Source organism: Barbus barbus (genome assembly GCF_936440315.1).
Source record: "Barbus barbus genome assembly, chromosome: 9".
In the NCBI taxonomy this organism is placed as follows: Eukaryota; Metazoa; Chordata; class Actinopteri; order Cypriniformes; family Cyprinidae; genus Barbus; species Barbus barbus.
In genome coordinates this window covers 3,777,342-3,790,439 of record NC_136737.1, presented here as the reverse complement: position 1 = coordinate 3,790,439, position 13,098 = coordinate 3,777,342, and the positions used below count along the sequence as shown (strand labels likewise).

Here is a 13,098-nt window from a genome sequence, read left to right as displayed (position 1 = left end):
TTGTAATCCTCATACCCATCCTATTTAGACATTTTTTTAGGCTGCTCTCTAAAATCTTGTCACAGTTCATTGTTCATTATTTTCTTTATTGATTTCTTCATTCTGTTTTACTCAGAAATATGTCATATAGTAGAAAATGGCTTTTATATTGGCTTTTAATATTTACATAGATTTGGGAGGTAGAAAAGCCAAACAATGTTTATTGTAAAAGCTCTTTGAGAATTTTATATTTTATAAATAAAGAGATGCACCTATGCACCTAATTTTCAATTGATAACCGGTAGTTTTTAATAATTATTATAATAATAATTAATTAGTATTATTATTTTAGTACAGATAAGTGATAATTATTGTTTAATGCTATCTATCTATCTATCTATCTATCTATCTATCTATCTATCTATCTATCTATCTATCTATCTATCTATCTATCTATCTATCTGTTTGTCTATCTGGCTATCTGTCTATCTGTCTATCTATTGGCTGTACATTGTTATAATATTAATCCTGAATTAAAATGCTTACAATTAAAAATAGCCAATAATTATCTCCGTGCTATTTTTATTTATTAATTTGTTCATTCATTCTGGCTGTATATTGTCACCAGTAAATTATGCATTCCTATTTATAATGCTAATTATAATATTAATCCTGAAATATAATGCTTAAAATAACAGATAACCGATAAATACAGATAACCGATAATTATGTCTATGCTGTTTTTTTATTTATTTCCATTGGCTGTATATGGTCACTAATACATTATGCATCCCTATATATATATATATAATGTTAATTATAATATTAATCCTGAATTATATAATGCTTAAAATTACAGTTAATTGATAAATACACATAACCGATAATTATGTCTATGCTGTTTTTTTTATTTCTTTCCGTTGGCTGTATATGGTCACCAGTATATTATGCATCCCTATTTATAATGCTAATTATAATATTAATCCTAATTTATAATGCTAAGTCAAAGCTGATCCAATACTGAAAGATATCTAATAACTATTTTTGTTATAAATGATAACCAGTATGACTGTCAATTTTATAGTTCTGTACTGTTTTTTTTTTATAATTTGTTTTTATTTATACTTTTATATTATTTACATATATATTTTACATTTATTTGTATTGAACATACTCAACAATATATCTACAAAATCTTTTTTTTCTTTACTTTGACAATATAAAGCATGAACAGACGAAAAGTACGTTTAGACTTTTTTACTCAAAAGCATTCCTAATTACAATGCGATTTCAAACCTGATCCGCTCGTCTGCATAGGTGTCATGTGCCTAAAGTCATCACAGATGGTTCAGACCTCGACAACAGAAGCTAAAGACGCTCCTCATGCGCTAGTGCTCCAGACAGCTGGACAGACGTTGAGCCGCTAAACTCTGACCGTATGTCTTTTTACCGCTCGATCGATGCCGCCATCTGATGTTTTGAGGATTTTTTTTTTTTTTAAAAGTAGTGTGGAGTTTGCCGTGAAGACTCGCGGTATAAACAATATCTGCAGCGGTTCATGTATGTCGACTGTGCAGTTGGATGAAGGACGGCTGATATGTGAGCAAGTGTCCTACTTTCAGCATCTAACAGACTGCTTGGCGTCGGATCCAACGGCGAGGACCCTCGCGAGGATTACCGCCTTTATTCAAAGCAGGGGTGGTCCGTTCCCCTGCCTGGGTAAAACTGCACAATATAGTCTGAAAAATTAATTGGAAGGAGAAAATGCATAAAGGAGAAGTTCTATTTTCTGCTTATTAATTTACTTGCATTTATCTTGTTTTTCCCATTTCTTTCAGTCCATTTCAAGATTTTGTTCTCAACAAATTATCAGTACATTCAAAGAGGGATGCTTTTATTTTATTTTTTGCTGTTTGCTGTTTTTCACAGATTCGGGTCTAAGCAGTCCTGTCAGTGAAGCCGGTTTTGACTATGAAAGTTAGTGCTCACATCTCGCGCTGAGCTTTGGTGTTTTCTTATCTTTTTTTTAATGCGTCTGCCCCACATCCGGAATAATGGGTTGTGTTTTCCGACTACATTTGCATATGACTTTTTTTTTTCTCCCTCACAAACTGCCGGATCTGCGCTAATTTTCACTCCCGTAACCCTGGGAAAGTTAAAAGGAGTCTTAATTCAAATGAAACCTAAAACTACATCTCATTAGCAATTGCTTTTCCTATACGAGATGCATAATGTAGGATAAAATCAAGAATATAATCCTATCCTTTGCATAAAAAGACATCATGTTAGCAAACATATAAAAACAAAACATGTTAAATAAACTTTTTATGTAACCTGGCCATATTTAAATTAAATTGAAATAAAAGCATTTTATAAATATAATGACTGAATATCTTATCACTTAAGCAAATTAATCATTTTCATAATATTATCATTTGTATTAATTTTATATTTAATTTACTTCAGTTTTTTTATTCTAAATCATTATAACAAACATAATGATTTCTACTAATATTTAATATTATTTTTGGCTATATCTATTAATATCTTTAATTTCTACAAATATATATAAAATAAGTATATACGCCAAAGACATTACAAATTGAAACGAACAATGGAACTGATTTTCCTAGACATTTGTTCTGCATTATACATCTGTGAGAAGTTAAAATACAAATGTGGTTAACTGTTTCATCTTAATTATGAAAGCTTTTAACTTTCATTCGTAACACAGCTTTTAATTTTTCCTTTTAAATTAGTTTTTTCTTTATACTTCTGCTTGTCGATTGCTTTGTTCTCACAGGCTGTTGGCTGAACACTATTAATCCACAGTAAAAGCAGCTGATTATGTAGAGATGGTTCTGCTGTATAATTTTTACACAAGTCTCCAGACATTCCAGCATCCTGTCCGTTCAGACCCCCGTTCCTCTCTCCACCGATGGGGTCGTTCTGTAGGCGGAGATAACGAGCCGAATTAATTAAACCCTCTGCAAACAATAGTCCGACATTTGATACATCCCTCCCGCACCCCCAGCGAGGCAGAGGAAACAGATACCCGACTCTTTTCCTTTTATATGTAAATGAACAATCGCATAAAATCGTTTCGCGAACAGTGGCAGCGGATATCAAAAGGATTTTTTATTTGCATCACCTGTCAAGTGCAAATAAGAGACTGAAAATATGTAATTAGACAGTTTGCATCTCTCGCGCTCACTGATCTTGGGCTTGATTGCATGGGATAAAAAGACTCCGTGGTGGAGAGAGAGAAACAGAAATCCTGGCAGAGAGAGCAGATAGGAAATGAACAGCAAAAGGAATTTGTCCTTGACAGAATTTATATCCGATTGGACCTCGCTTAAACAGACTTTTTAGTGCCTTTCGCATAAATACTTGAAATTGAATGTAGTTAATTATAAAAACTGATAAGATCATGCACACAAAGACACATTTGTAACGTGTATTTAGTGCTTTCATATCCTACAAAAACCTAATGTCTTGGATAATCAGTAAATATCGATGTCCAATTTTAACTATTTGACAAAGTTGAAAGTTTTAATAACCTAAAAAGAAAAAGTCGTCTGCGGAGGTGTTTTTAGACCCCGATTGGATTAAATGTAATTGTTTCTTACATCTTTCGGGGAGATCATTCCTGAGAACAAACAAATAACAGCTTATTTATGAAATGGAAAAACGGGGCACGAGTAAATGTTGTCAACACAGAGCAAAGTTGAGGAATACGTTGACATTGGAAAGTGCTAATCTTCCGAGTTTGTTGGGTTTCGATTGGCTTTAGATGGCCTTTCTCATTGCATCATGGAGGCTGTTGGCGTTTAGCATGCAGGTCTGATCTCAGGTTGTTTGCCAAAGTTGCCCTTCGCATCTTCTTCGAGAGTGCTTTGGCATATATTACCTTGGTTCACCTTAAGGCGAGTCCAGACTAAGAGCTTGGCCAGGCTGATGAGAATAACATTTGTGGAGTAAGAAAAGTGTTAGTGTCCAGATAGTTGATGAGGAAAAACTGTTATTAGCATAGCTTTGTTTTGCATGAAAGTCTGAAAACTAACAGCTAGAACTTTTTAGGGCATCTTGAGTGGCATTTGCTTCATTTTTTCTTCTCATATTGTCCAATCAGCAAGTGTCCTTTTTTAATCAAACCCAAGCCATTTGCGGCGTACAACATTACAAGAAGAAAAAACTGGAAGTGAAATTGAGGATGGCTAATGTGATTATGCAGATTATCCATGCTTAATTAAATCACAGTACTCTTCAAGGAAGACGTCAACGTTTATCCAACTTTTGACCTGGTGCTGAAGAAAGTCCAATGCCTTCTGTAAAAACATGGGCGACCATTTTAGGGAGAGCTATGTCTGTTTTCTGCCATAATCCATTACTAATTCATAACTGGATTAACTCCACAGCGAGAAGCCTAGGAAGTTTTCGGTCTGAACAAACAGCAAAACTAGTATGTGTTTGAGAAAAGGTCTTGTAGGTTGGTGCAGGGATAACATGGGCGACTGCTTCCATGACACGCTTGCTTAGCTTTGGCTGAACTGAAGCAGAGAACCCAGCATTTCACTTTGCACAGGTACCATCGGGTCATCCTAACCCAGGCCAGAACTCTAAAATAAACCCCCTACCTTACCCTGATTACCCCCACCATCTCCCCTCCAGGATGAAGGATTACATAAGGAAATTATTACAAGCTTCTGCCAAAAGGAGAGCTGTTAGAAATATTAAGGCTAGAGGTTTACTCCAGGGAAAGGCAATATTGTATTTCTACCTCTGGCTCACTTGTATTTTTCGTGTTTAGTATGGAAGCATTCCAATCCCCCCCCCCCAAAAAAAAAAAAACGCAGCAAGACAAAGAAAGCAAGATCAGTAAATCCAAATTTTGGTTACGTGCAAGACAACATGCAGATAAGTCTGTTTATGAGGCCTAGCATAAAATACAAGACAGAAGCTTGTGTCGTTTCATGCTCAAGTCTACGGCAAACAGTCCCCAAATGCCAGAACAGTTTTATGGTTAGGGCAGGAGTGTGCAATTTAGAAGTTTTTAGTGATCCTAGGAGTTTCTAGTGCTCCTGAAGACCTTGATTAGCTCGTTCAGATTAGTTACATTTGGAATTAGGTAGGTGGCCCTCCAGGAGCTGGATTGGACTCCCTTGGTTTAGGGTAACATAGGGTCAACCCTATAGGATACCATTCCCCTATTCCAGATGCAATGTACATAGCTTCAATCTTGTGTGCTTTTGGCCTTTTGACTTGCCTTGGTGAAAAAGAAGTTTTCAGATTTTGCATTTGATTAAATCTATTACATTTCAGCTCTGCAGACATGAACGTATTTCTCAAGGGCAGATCTTGAGGGTTGTTTCAATTTGTTGTTCCTGTGACTCAGTTTGAAAGGAGATTTGTTTGGTTTCACGAAGGCAACCAAGCGCATTTTTCCCCATGTCTTAGCCTGCTGAGGACAAACACATGGTTTGTCTTGCCAACCAAGTATATTAAGTGTCCTCCTGCTCATCGTTTTAAGCTACAGTGGAGTGAGAAAGAAGAAATATCACACTGCAAAGCTATTAGGAACCATTTGACCCACTATCATTTTTGTAATTGGTCTGGGGTTTTTGTAGCACCTTAGCAATCGTCCTTAGGTCTTTTCTTTCATATTGTCTGTATAAATACAGCCAGTTTTTCTGTATTAGGACGATCCTGATTGGTCCGATTGATGATGTAGAGCTCTGGCCTGGTCACACTGTGTCTCTAACATCACCCGCTGTTCCTCACTCCAGTCCCCCCACCTCATTGTCTCACCTGCTTGGGTGTCTTCCCCCACCCCAGTCCTGTTTTCTCCACCAACTTTTTGGATTTGGCTTCAAACTGTCTTTCTTGGCCCTGTTGGTCTTTCTGACCTTATCTTTCTGTCTCCTGATTGGTGCACAGGTATGATGAACCACCCTCCTATACCCATCTCTGAGCTAGCCGAGCACACGGAACTACTGAAGGCCAACGACAACCTGAAGCTCTCCCAGGAGTATGAGGTACTGCATATTATAAAATTTTTTGTTACAAATAGGATTGTTACCCATTTCAAAAGAGGTTGCACTTATATAAAGTGGGTTTTCTTGCTAAACAAATGCCGGTGAATTGTTTTTAGCATTTGCATGGCAGTTACTCACATGCCATGGTGTTTTGCAGAAGACACGGATGTCTCGGTTTGGAGTGCTGGGCTCGTAAATGTAGCGGCTGCTGATTAGCCTTTGCTATTGCTGAATCAGCCATCATTTGCATAGAGCAAATGTCGTCGTCCATCTTAAATCACAGCGTGCTACGGCAGCACCGCCATCAACACCCCCGGGGCTTAATGCCATCTTAAATGGCTCCCAGCGTGAGCCAGACCTGATATCTCAGCAGGAACATGGGCACGCTTGAGTTGAGCCAACCCACTATCATTTTTGGGACATTGGTTTAGCATTGGGGCATATTGATTAGCTTTAGCTGCATATGCTAACCAAATAACCTACCGAGTAGTAGATTGTAGAATAGATTGTTTCTGATCTCGTCCACCTGCAAAAAGGGAGTAATCAATGGTGTGATTTGGTAAAGTCACCTTCTACCAGATATTAGTTGATCGTTTCAGTGTTACATAAATAATTTTTTTTTAAATGATCTGCTCTGGCTTTGTAAACAAGTCATTCTGCTGAGGAAAGTGTTTGGGGAACTGCTGCTCTATAAGAAAAAATTGGAATGAATGTATTCCTGGTGCATGTTAAAAGTAGCTGCTAAATCACTAGCTGCATTTCCATTTCCCTTCAAATTGCACAAAATTGAAATTGAAAATTGAAAATACACCTAATGGAAACGAATCAATTCTGCAAAAATTTTAGCCAATATATCGCAAAAAAAGTTTTTTTGCTTTCGTGAGGTGGTTTTTCATGCCAATTCAAAAAAGGAACATTTAGCAAAACTGCAATGTAAATGTTTTGTTTTTTTCCACATTTTCGGGTAACATGGCGTACGTAAAAAGTCATATGATCATTCTTCAATGTACTATATCCTCCAAGAAACACTTCATATGTGTCCAATCTAAAGTACAAGGGGCTTTCCTTGCCATTAATGTCCGAATATCCCCTTATTTACACTGCATTATGGCTCCGACACAATCTGCTGATCGCAGCCACTCCAGTCAATGCTTATGTTTATACCGGCTGCGCCGCGGCACATTTCAGAAGCGTCCCAGAAACAGCTCTCCGCGCTGCTTCTGTAAAGATATACGCATACGCCTCTTTCGATTAAATGTAATGGTTAGTGCAGTGGCTGTGATATACATAGTCCAACCAAAATCCGTCGCCATGACTTATTGCGAGAGGAAAAAAATTAAGTTTTAGTCACATAACATCGGTTAATGGAAACTCTGTCATTTCTCAGTACTTCTTTATCGATGTTCATAAAATATCGCTAAAGTTTTGTGCAAATCTGTAATGGAAAGCAGCTAGTGAGTGATGTCTATGGAAAACTGGACTAGAGAAGAGAAAAAAAACATTAGCGATGGAAGCCGATTTGAAGCAGAAAAATATGCTTGGTGCAAAGGGTTTTTTCAGATATGAGGATGTGGATTGGAAGTTATGCAAAAGCATGCTGTGGATTACCAAACTCCAGATTATGTCATCATGCCTCCATCCATACGTGATCCGTTAGATCACAGCACAGTGTGGCATTTGGCTTGGAGGAGAACCAAACCAATCTAAGCTGTGTGCGTTGAAACCCACGGGCGGTTTGCAGGGTAGATGATAAGAGAGACCAGTTCAAGAGCACGGACAACCTGTGGAGGATCCGTGCTCTGTTATTTGTGCCTGTAATCATCACAGGGTAAACAGCTACATCAAATCCCTCATTGTGGGTTATTTAGTCCCAGTTTCAGCATGCAGAGTCGGTCGCCTAAATGAAAACATCCCTCAAGCTAGAAGAACTGGGACTGAGCCATTGCCCGAGAACAGGCTCGGAATCATAATGGAATACTAAATTACCCCGACAGGGGAATAGAATATTTATTCAGAAATTCTCATATTGGGAACGTGGCGGCATTTATCCTGCTGGCGTCAGATAATTCACCCCCTTACAGGAAGGAACAGACTCTTTTATCAGCGTTTCCTTTGCTATTATTCACTGTCCACGACAAAGCTACCTGGCCGAATGCTGGTGAATATTTAAACGATGGCAGACGGCTTTTAATTACACTTTAATGTGCGGCTGTGATTGTGGCAGGAGGACTTTTATCTTGTTGCGAATGTTTATCCGGGCCGCTTTGTGAAGTATCCTCATTTCGCTATTTTCTGTTAGTTTTAGTCCTCCCAGGCCCCGTGGCCTCACTCAACCCTGCTTTTCTGAGTGTTGAACTCTCTTCTGTTTCTCCACCTTCTTCTGATGTTCTAGCGGATGCAAACTCACTCACTTCTCGCATTAGTATTCGTGCCAGCAATGCTGAGGGATTGGGAAAAGCCCTGAGGGTTGTTTCATTCCGTTTTCTCTTTCCACAGTCCATCGATCCGGGTCAACAGTTCACCTGGGAGCATTCCAACCTGGAGGTCAACAAACCCAAGAACCGCTACGCCAACGTCATCGCCTACGACCACTCCCGTGTAATCTTGGCACCCATCGAAGGTCGGGCAGAACTGCGCACACACTGATTCTTTCAAAGAAAAGTGCTGCATCTGAAGGTTCCAGAATGACTGAACTTTGTTGTCGCCCACAGATGTGTCTGGCTGTTTATTTGAGAAATTTATTTCAGTGCAAATTCCTTCCAAAGAACCTGATAGATCTAGGATGTGCATTTGGGAGATCGCCATCCATTTTTATGTCTTTATTATGTGTTTTTATAGTGTTTATCCGTATAAATCAATTGGCTTTCTTCCCTTCCCACGCAATTTTATTGTCTGCTCGCGCACATACAGGAAACAAGAGTCCGATAATTCACAAGCACCCGAAATTAAACTTGAATTGGTATAGTGCACCGGCGTTTCCCAGAGTGCCTTCGTTTGAGGTATAGAAGCTGTCAAGCTTTTGGAAGGAACAGTGGAAAATCGGCAGAGATTTTGCTGTAATGTTGGTAAAACACCCATCTTTTTTTTTCCATCCAAAGCTGACTGCCAATCCTCAATGCTCCTTTGTGCTGTTTACATTTATGCCCCCCCCCCCCCCCAAGGTTCCCTTCCTCGTTGTCACGTCACCTTGATTTTTGCCACAGTTCACCACGACCCAATTTAGATGAGCAATAACGTGGCGTAACAGAATCATCACAAAGACAGCGCCCATAAATGCATAAATTAATCAAGTTCGAAATTTCCATTTTACAGTGCAGTGATTTCACCATTAGACACAGCGGTGGAGCAATTCGTGCAGGCAGCCGTGCTCTGTTCACTTAGCTATGACTAAAGCGAAACACTCCTGCGATCGCTTTGTGAGACGGGGAAGAGGCTTTTAATGGCATTCTTTTTTCCCCGATTGCTAATTTTGCCTTTTTCTCCAACATAGCAGGTTCATTTCATTGTTCGTTGTTATAGCACGAAAACAACAATTTAGCACTGCGGGCCTGTGTTTGTGATTAAAGCTTTTGTGTTGGATAAACTGTACAATTAAATATGCCTCTCTTAGGTTATTTGCCAGAGGTCTGAAGTGAGCGCGGACCCCGAGTGTAATTACAAGTGACTTGTTTCAGAGAATTAATGGTGCTTGCTCCTACTGGGGATTTGAACAAACCCCTAACCTTAAGTGTTGAACTTTGTTGCATAATGTGTTGCTGTTTGTGCTATACACACGAATGACACATGAAATCATGCAGTTTGTCGAGAGAGGTATTTATATGTATGGTGGATGATGAAATTATATTAGATTTACTCTAGACTTATTTTGAAGGAGAATAGCATGTAAAGCTGTAATTTTCAGCATCATTACCTCCAGTCTTCAGTGTCACATGGTCCTTCAGAAATCATTCTAATATGCTAATTTATAATCAGTGTTGGAAACAGTTATGCTGCTTAATGTTTTTTGGGACCTGTGATACTTTTTTCAGGATTCTTTGATAAATTAAAAGTTAAAAAGAACAGCATTTATTTCAAAATATACATTTTGTGTTACATTATTCAGCAAATTTTAAGAGTCAGAAATGTATTTTATTTTTTTAAGAAATTAATACTTTTATTCAGCAAGGATGTGTTAAATGGATAAAAATGATAGTAAAAACTTATATTTTGAATAAATGTTCTTTTTTACTTTTTATTCATCAAAGAATCAGAAAAAGGTATCCCAGGTTCCAAAAAAATATTAAGCAGCACAACAGTTTCAACACTAATTCAGCATATTAGAATGATTTCTGAACGATCATGTGACACTGAAGACTGGAGTGATGGCTGATGAAAATTCAGCGTTACATCACAGAAATAAATTATATTTTATTCATATATGCCCTCCAAAAGTTTGGAAACGCCCTAGAAAAGTGGGGTTTTGGACAATATCGGAATAAATCCTTTTTAATTTGTGATAATTTTGCACTGATAAGGGACAACACAAACTACGAAAACATATTTTATTACATAAATAGTTTATACATAGAAAAAAGTACAATTTTCGATTCATCAAAATATCCACCATTAGCAGCTATTACAGCTCTGCATAATCTGGGCCTCTGAGCTGTCAGTTTATTCAAACATTGACTTGATACTGTATATTACTCCAAGCCTCTTGAAGGATTGCCCAAAGATGATTCACACTGGTTGGACACTTCTTACGGACATCACGGTCCAGTTCCTCCCATAGCAGCTCAATTGGGTTGAGGTCGGGTTATTGGGGAGGCCATTCCATGACAGACATGATGCCAGCTGTCTGTTTCCTCTCCAAATAGGATTTGCACAGCTTGGAAGTGTCCTTGGGGGTCATTGTCTTGTCGGGTGGTTTAGGAAGGTTGGGTTGTTTCCATATATATAAATATATATACAAATGATTTAAAAAAAAAAAACATTTTATCTTCTTTAAAACAATGAATATATATTCAGTGTCTTGTAATTCATCTATACATTTCTTTTTCACTTCCTGTAACTGCCCTGTTAAATCACCTCTGTTATTATGAGAATTACATGTTGTTACTTAGACCAAAACTAAATACCTGGTCCAGGTCCAGACCAGAACTAACCCTAAAGACCCTAAGATTCCAATTTCGAGGGCCAAGGCCATATTTATGTGGTTTTAAGAGGTCTCAAGACCTAGACTGCAAGATCGTTACCTCTAGCAGTGGCACACAAGGGCTTTACTTCTGTTCCCGCCGCCTCACGGATCCTGAGCTTAGGCAGGAGAATGTTTGGCTGCTTTATGGGAGATTTACTGCGGGCCGCCCAGAGCGATGGCAGAAAGAGAGCGAGATGGGGTCCGGCGTGGGTTCTGCTCTCTGATTTACTCCTAGTACAGCCTAAATCCATCGTATAGCATCTGGTCCTAAATCAGCTGCAGTGGATGCTGTTGGTCGGTCCTCAGAAAGCTAGACAGGGCTGAAAAAGCTGGAAGGAAGTAAGAAAAAGGGGCTCGATGGCTTTTCCTTCATGGGGATTATTTTCTATGATGGATATCTGTCACAAGCTCTGCAATAGCCTCTTTCCAGACTGTGACTGTATATCATGTTATTGGAGCTGCAAGTTTTTCACAAGTTGAGAGACTCACACAGCAACATCGTCAGCCATTTTGGAACCATCTAAAACAGGGGTATTAAACCACACTTTTGAAGTCGACAAGTAACATTAGTCACGTTTTGCACCAAAAACTGCTGAAATTTATTTTTACAAGATTTTACAAGAAGTTTGCATGTGCATTGAGGGCTGTTTTACACAATACGTGTCAATTTATAAATGTGAGTGGTCATATGTTGATGTACTGATATGTCTGTACATAAATAGCTTTGTGTTATGTAGCATAGCTTGAGTCAAAATCCTGCTTTTTCATGATACATCCCTTGAAAAGTGAATCATCCTTCTTACTTCGTTTCAAGGCATCACAGGCAGCGACTACATCAATGCTAACTACATTGATGGCTACAGGAAGCAGAACGCATACATAGCCACGCAGGGACCGCTGCCAGAGACCTTCGGAGACTTCTGGAGGATGGTGTGGGAGCAACGAGCCGCGACTGTGGTCATGATGACCAGACTGGAAGAGAAGTCAAGGGTGAGGCTAAACAAAAAAAGTGTAGCTCTTATTAGCTCTGTTTAAAAACTAATAAGCTGTCTTGCTCCCTTGCAAGGTAGCAAACTATCTGAAATGGAGCCTTATAATGGATTAATCTGGAGTACCGTACATAGGTGTTGCAAAAAAGTGTTACAGGAGAGTATTGAATTAGCATGTTCCTAAGCTAACAACGTGATCCTCTCAAGCATAAAAAATGTGCAGTACAAGTAAATATTTGGTAAAATCGTCCATTTTTAATTAGGTAACTACTCAATGAAATGGTTTGCAGTGCAGTCTGGGATTGTCTTCTCCACAGAAAAACCCATTCAGCATTTCAGTTCTGCCAAAAAGAGGTATCTTTCATTTTGAAACAACCTTAACATCTGGAGCATGCCGGTGATGTCTTAAAATACTGTCTAGCTAGGCAGCTCACTAGGTTGTGGAAGGGATAGTCCCTGAGAAGATAATAGGCCAATAATAGTCCGTCTCTTTTAGCCTTGTTAAAAAGACTGAGCTTTATACTGAACAAATTGACATTATTCCAGTTGAAATGCCATTGCCGGTTGAGTGGATGAGCAAAAAGGATGAAGAAAAATGGTGGGAAATAAGGAAAGGGGCTCTCTGATAACAACCGGAAATCATCTCTCAGCTCTATCGGGGGGGGGGGTGTTCGGCCCATTTACCACAAAAAAGGAGAGCGAGACACAAAGAGGAAGTCAAGAATCCCTCATCCTGAAGACTCCCTCAGCCGTGACGTCTAGAAGTTCATCGAAGACGATTCTGTCACACCCTAGACTGTCAGGCTCAGCAAACTCCATCAATATCTCAGGACAGCCCCTCTCACTCTCTCTCACCATCTTAGCGGGCGCCACATGGCGTATTAGAGCTCTGTCAGATGCGATCATAGTGAGCCGTTCA

General features: G+C 38.9%; 1 protein-coding gene across 7 annotated transcripts in view; it reads left to right on the top strand.

Annotated features, from left to right (window-relative positions):
- LOC306875449 (receptor-type tyrosine-protein phosphatase S-like) overlaps positions 1-13,098 on the top strand; it is a 208,696-nt gene that overhangs the window by 176,618 nt on the left and 18,980 nt on the right. For 5 of the 7 annotated variants that reach the window (XM_079426008.1, XM_079426010.1, XM_079426007.1 and 2 more), the window contains 4 exons: positions 1,909-1,956; positions 5,917-6,014; positions 8,511-8,634; positions 12,005-12,180. In XM_079426008.1, coding sequence (XP_079282134.1) covers positions 1,909-1,956; positions 5,917-6,014; positions 8,511-8,634; positions 12,005-12,180 — 446 coding nt within the window. The remainder of the gene's footprint in view (positions 1-1,908; positions 1,957-5,916; positions 6,015-8,510; positions 8,635-12,004; positions 12,181-13,098) is intronic. The other 2 variants (XM_079426012.1, XM_079426011.1) reach the window with 1 other exon arrangement.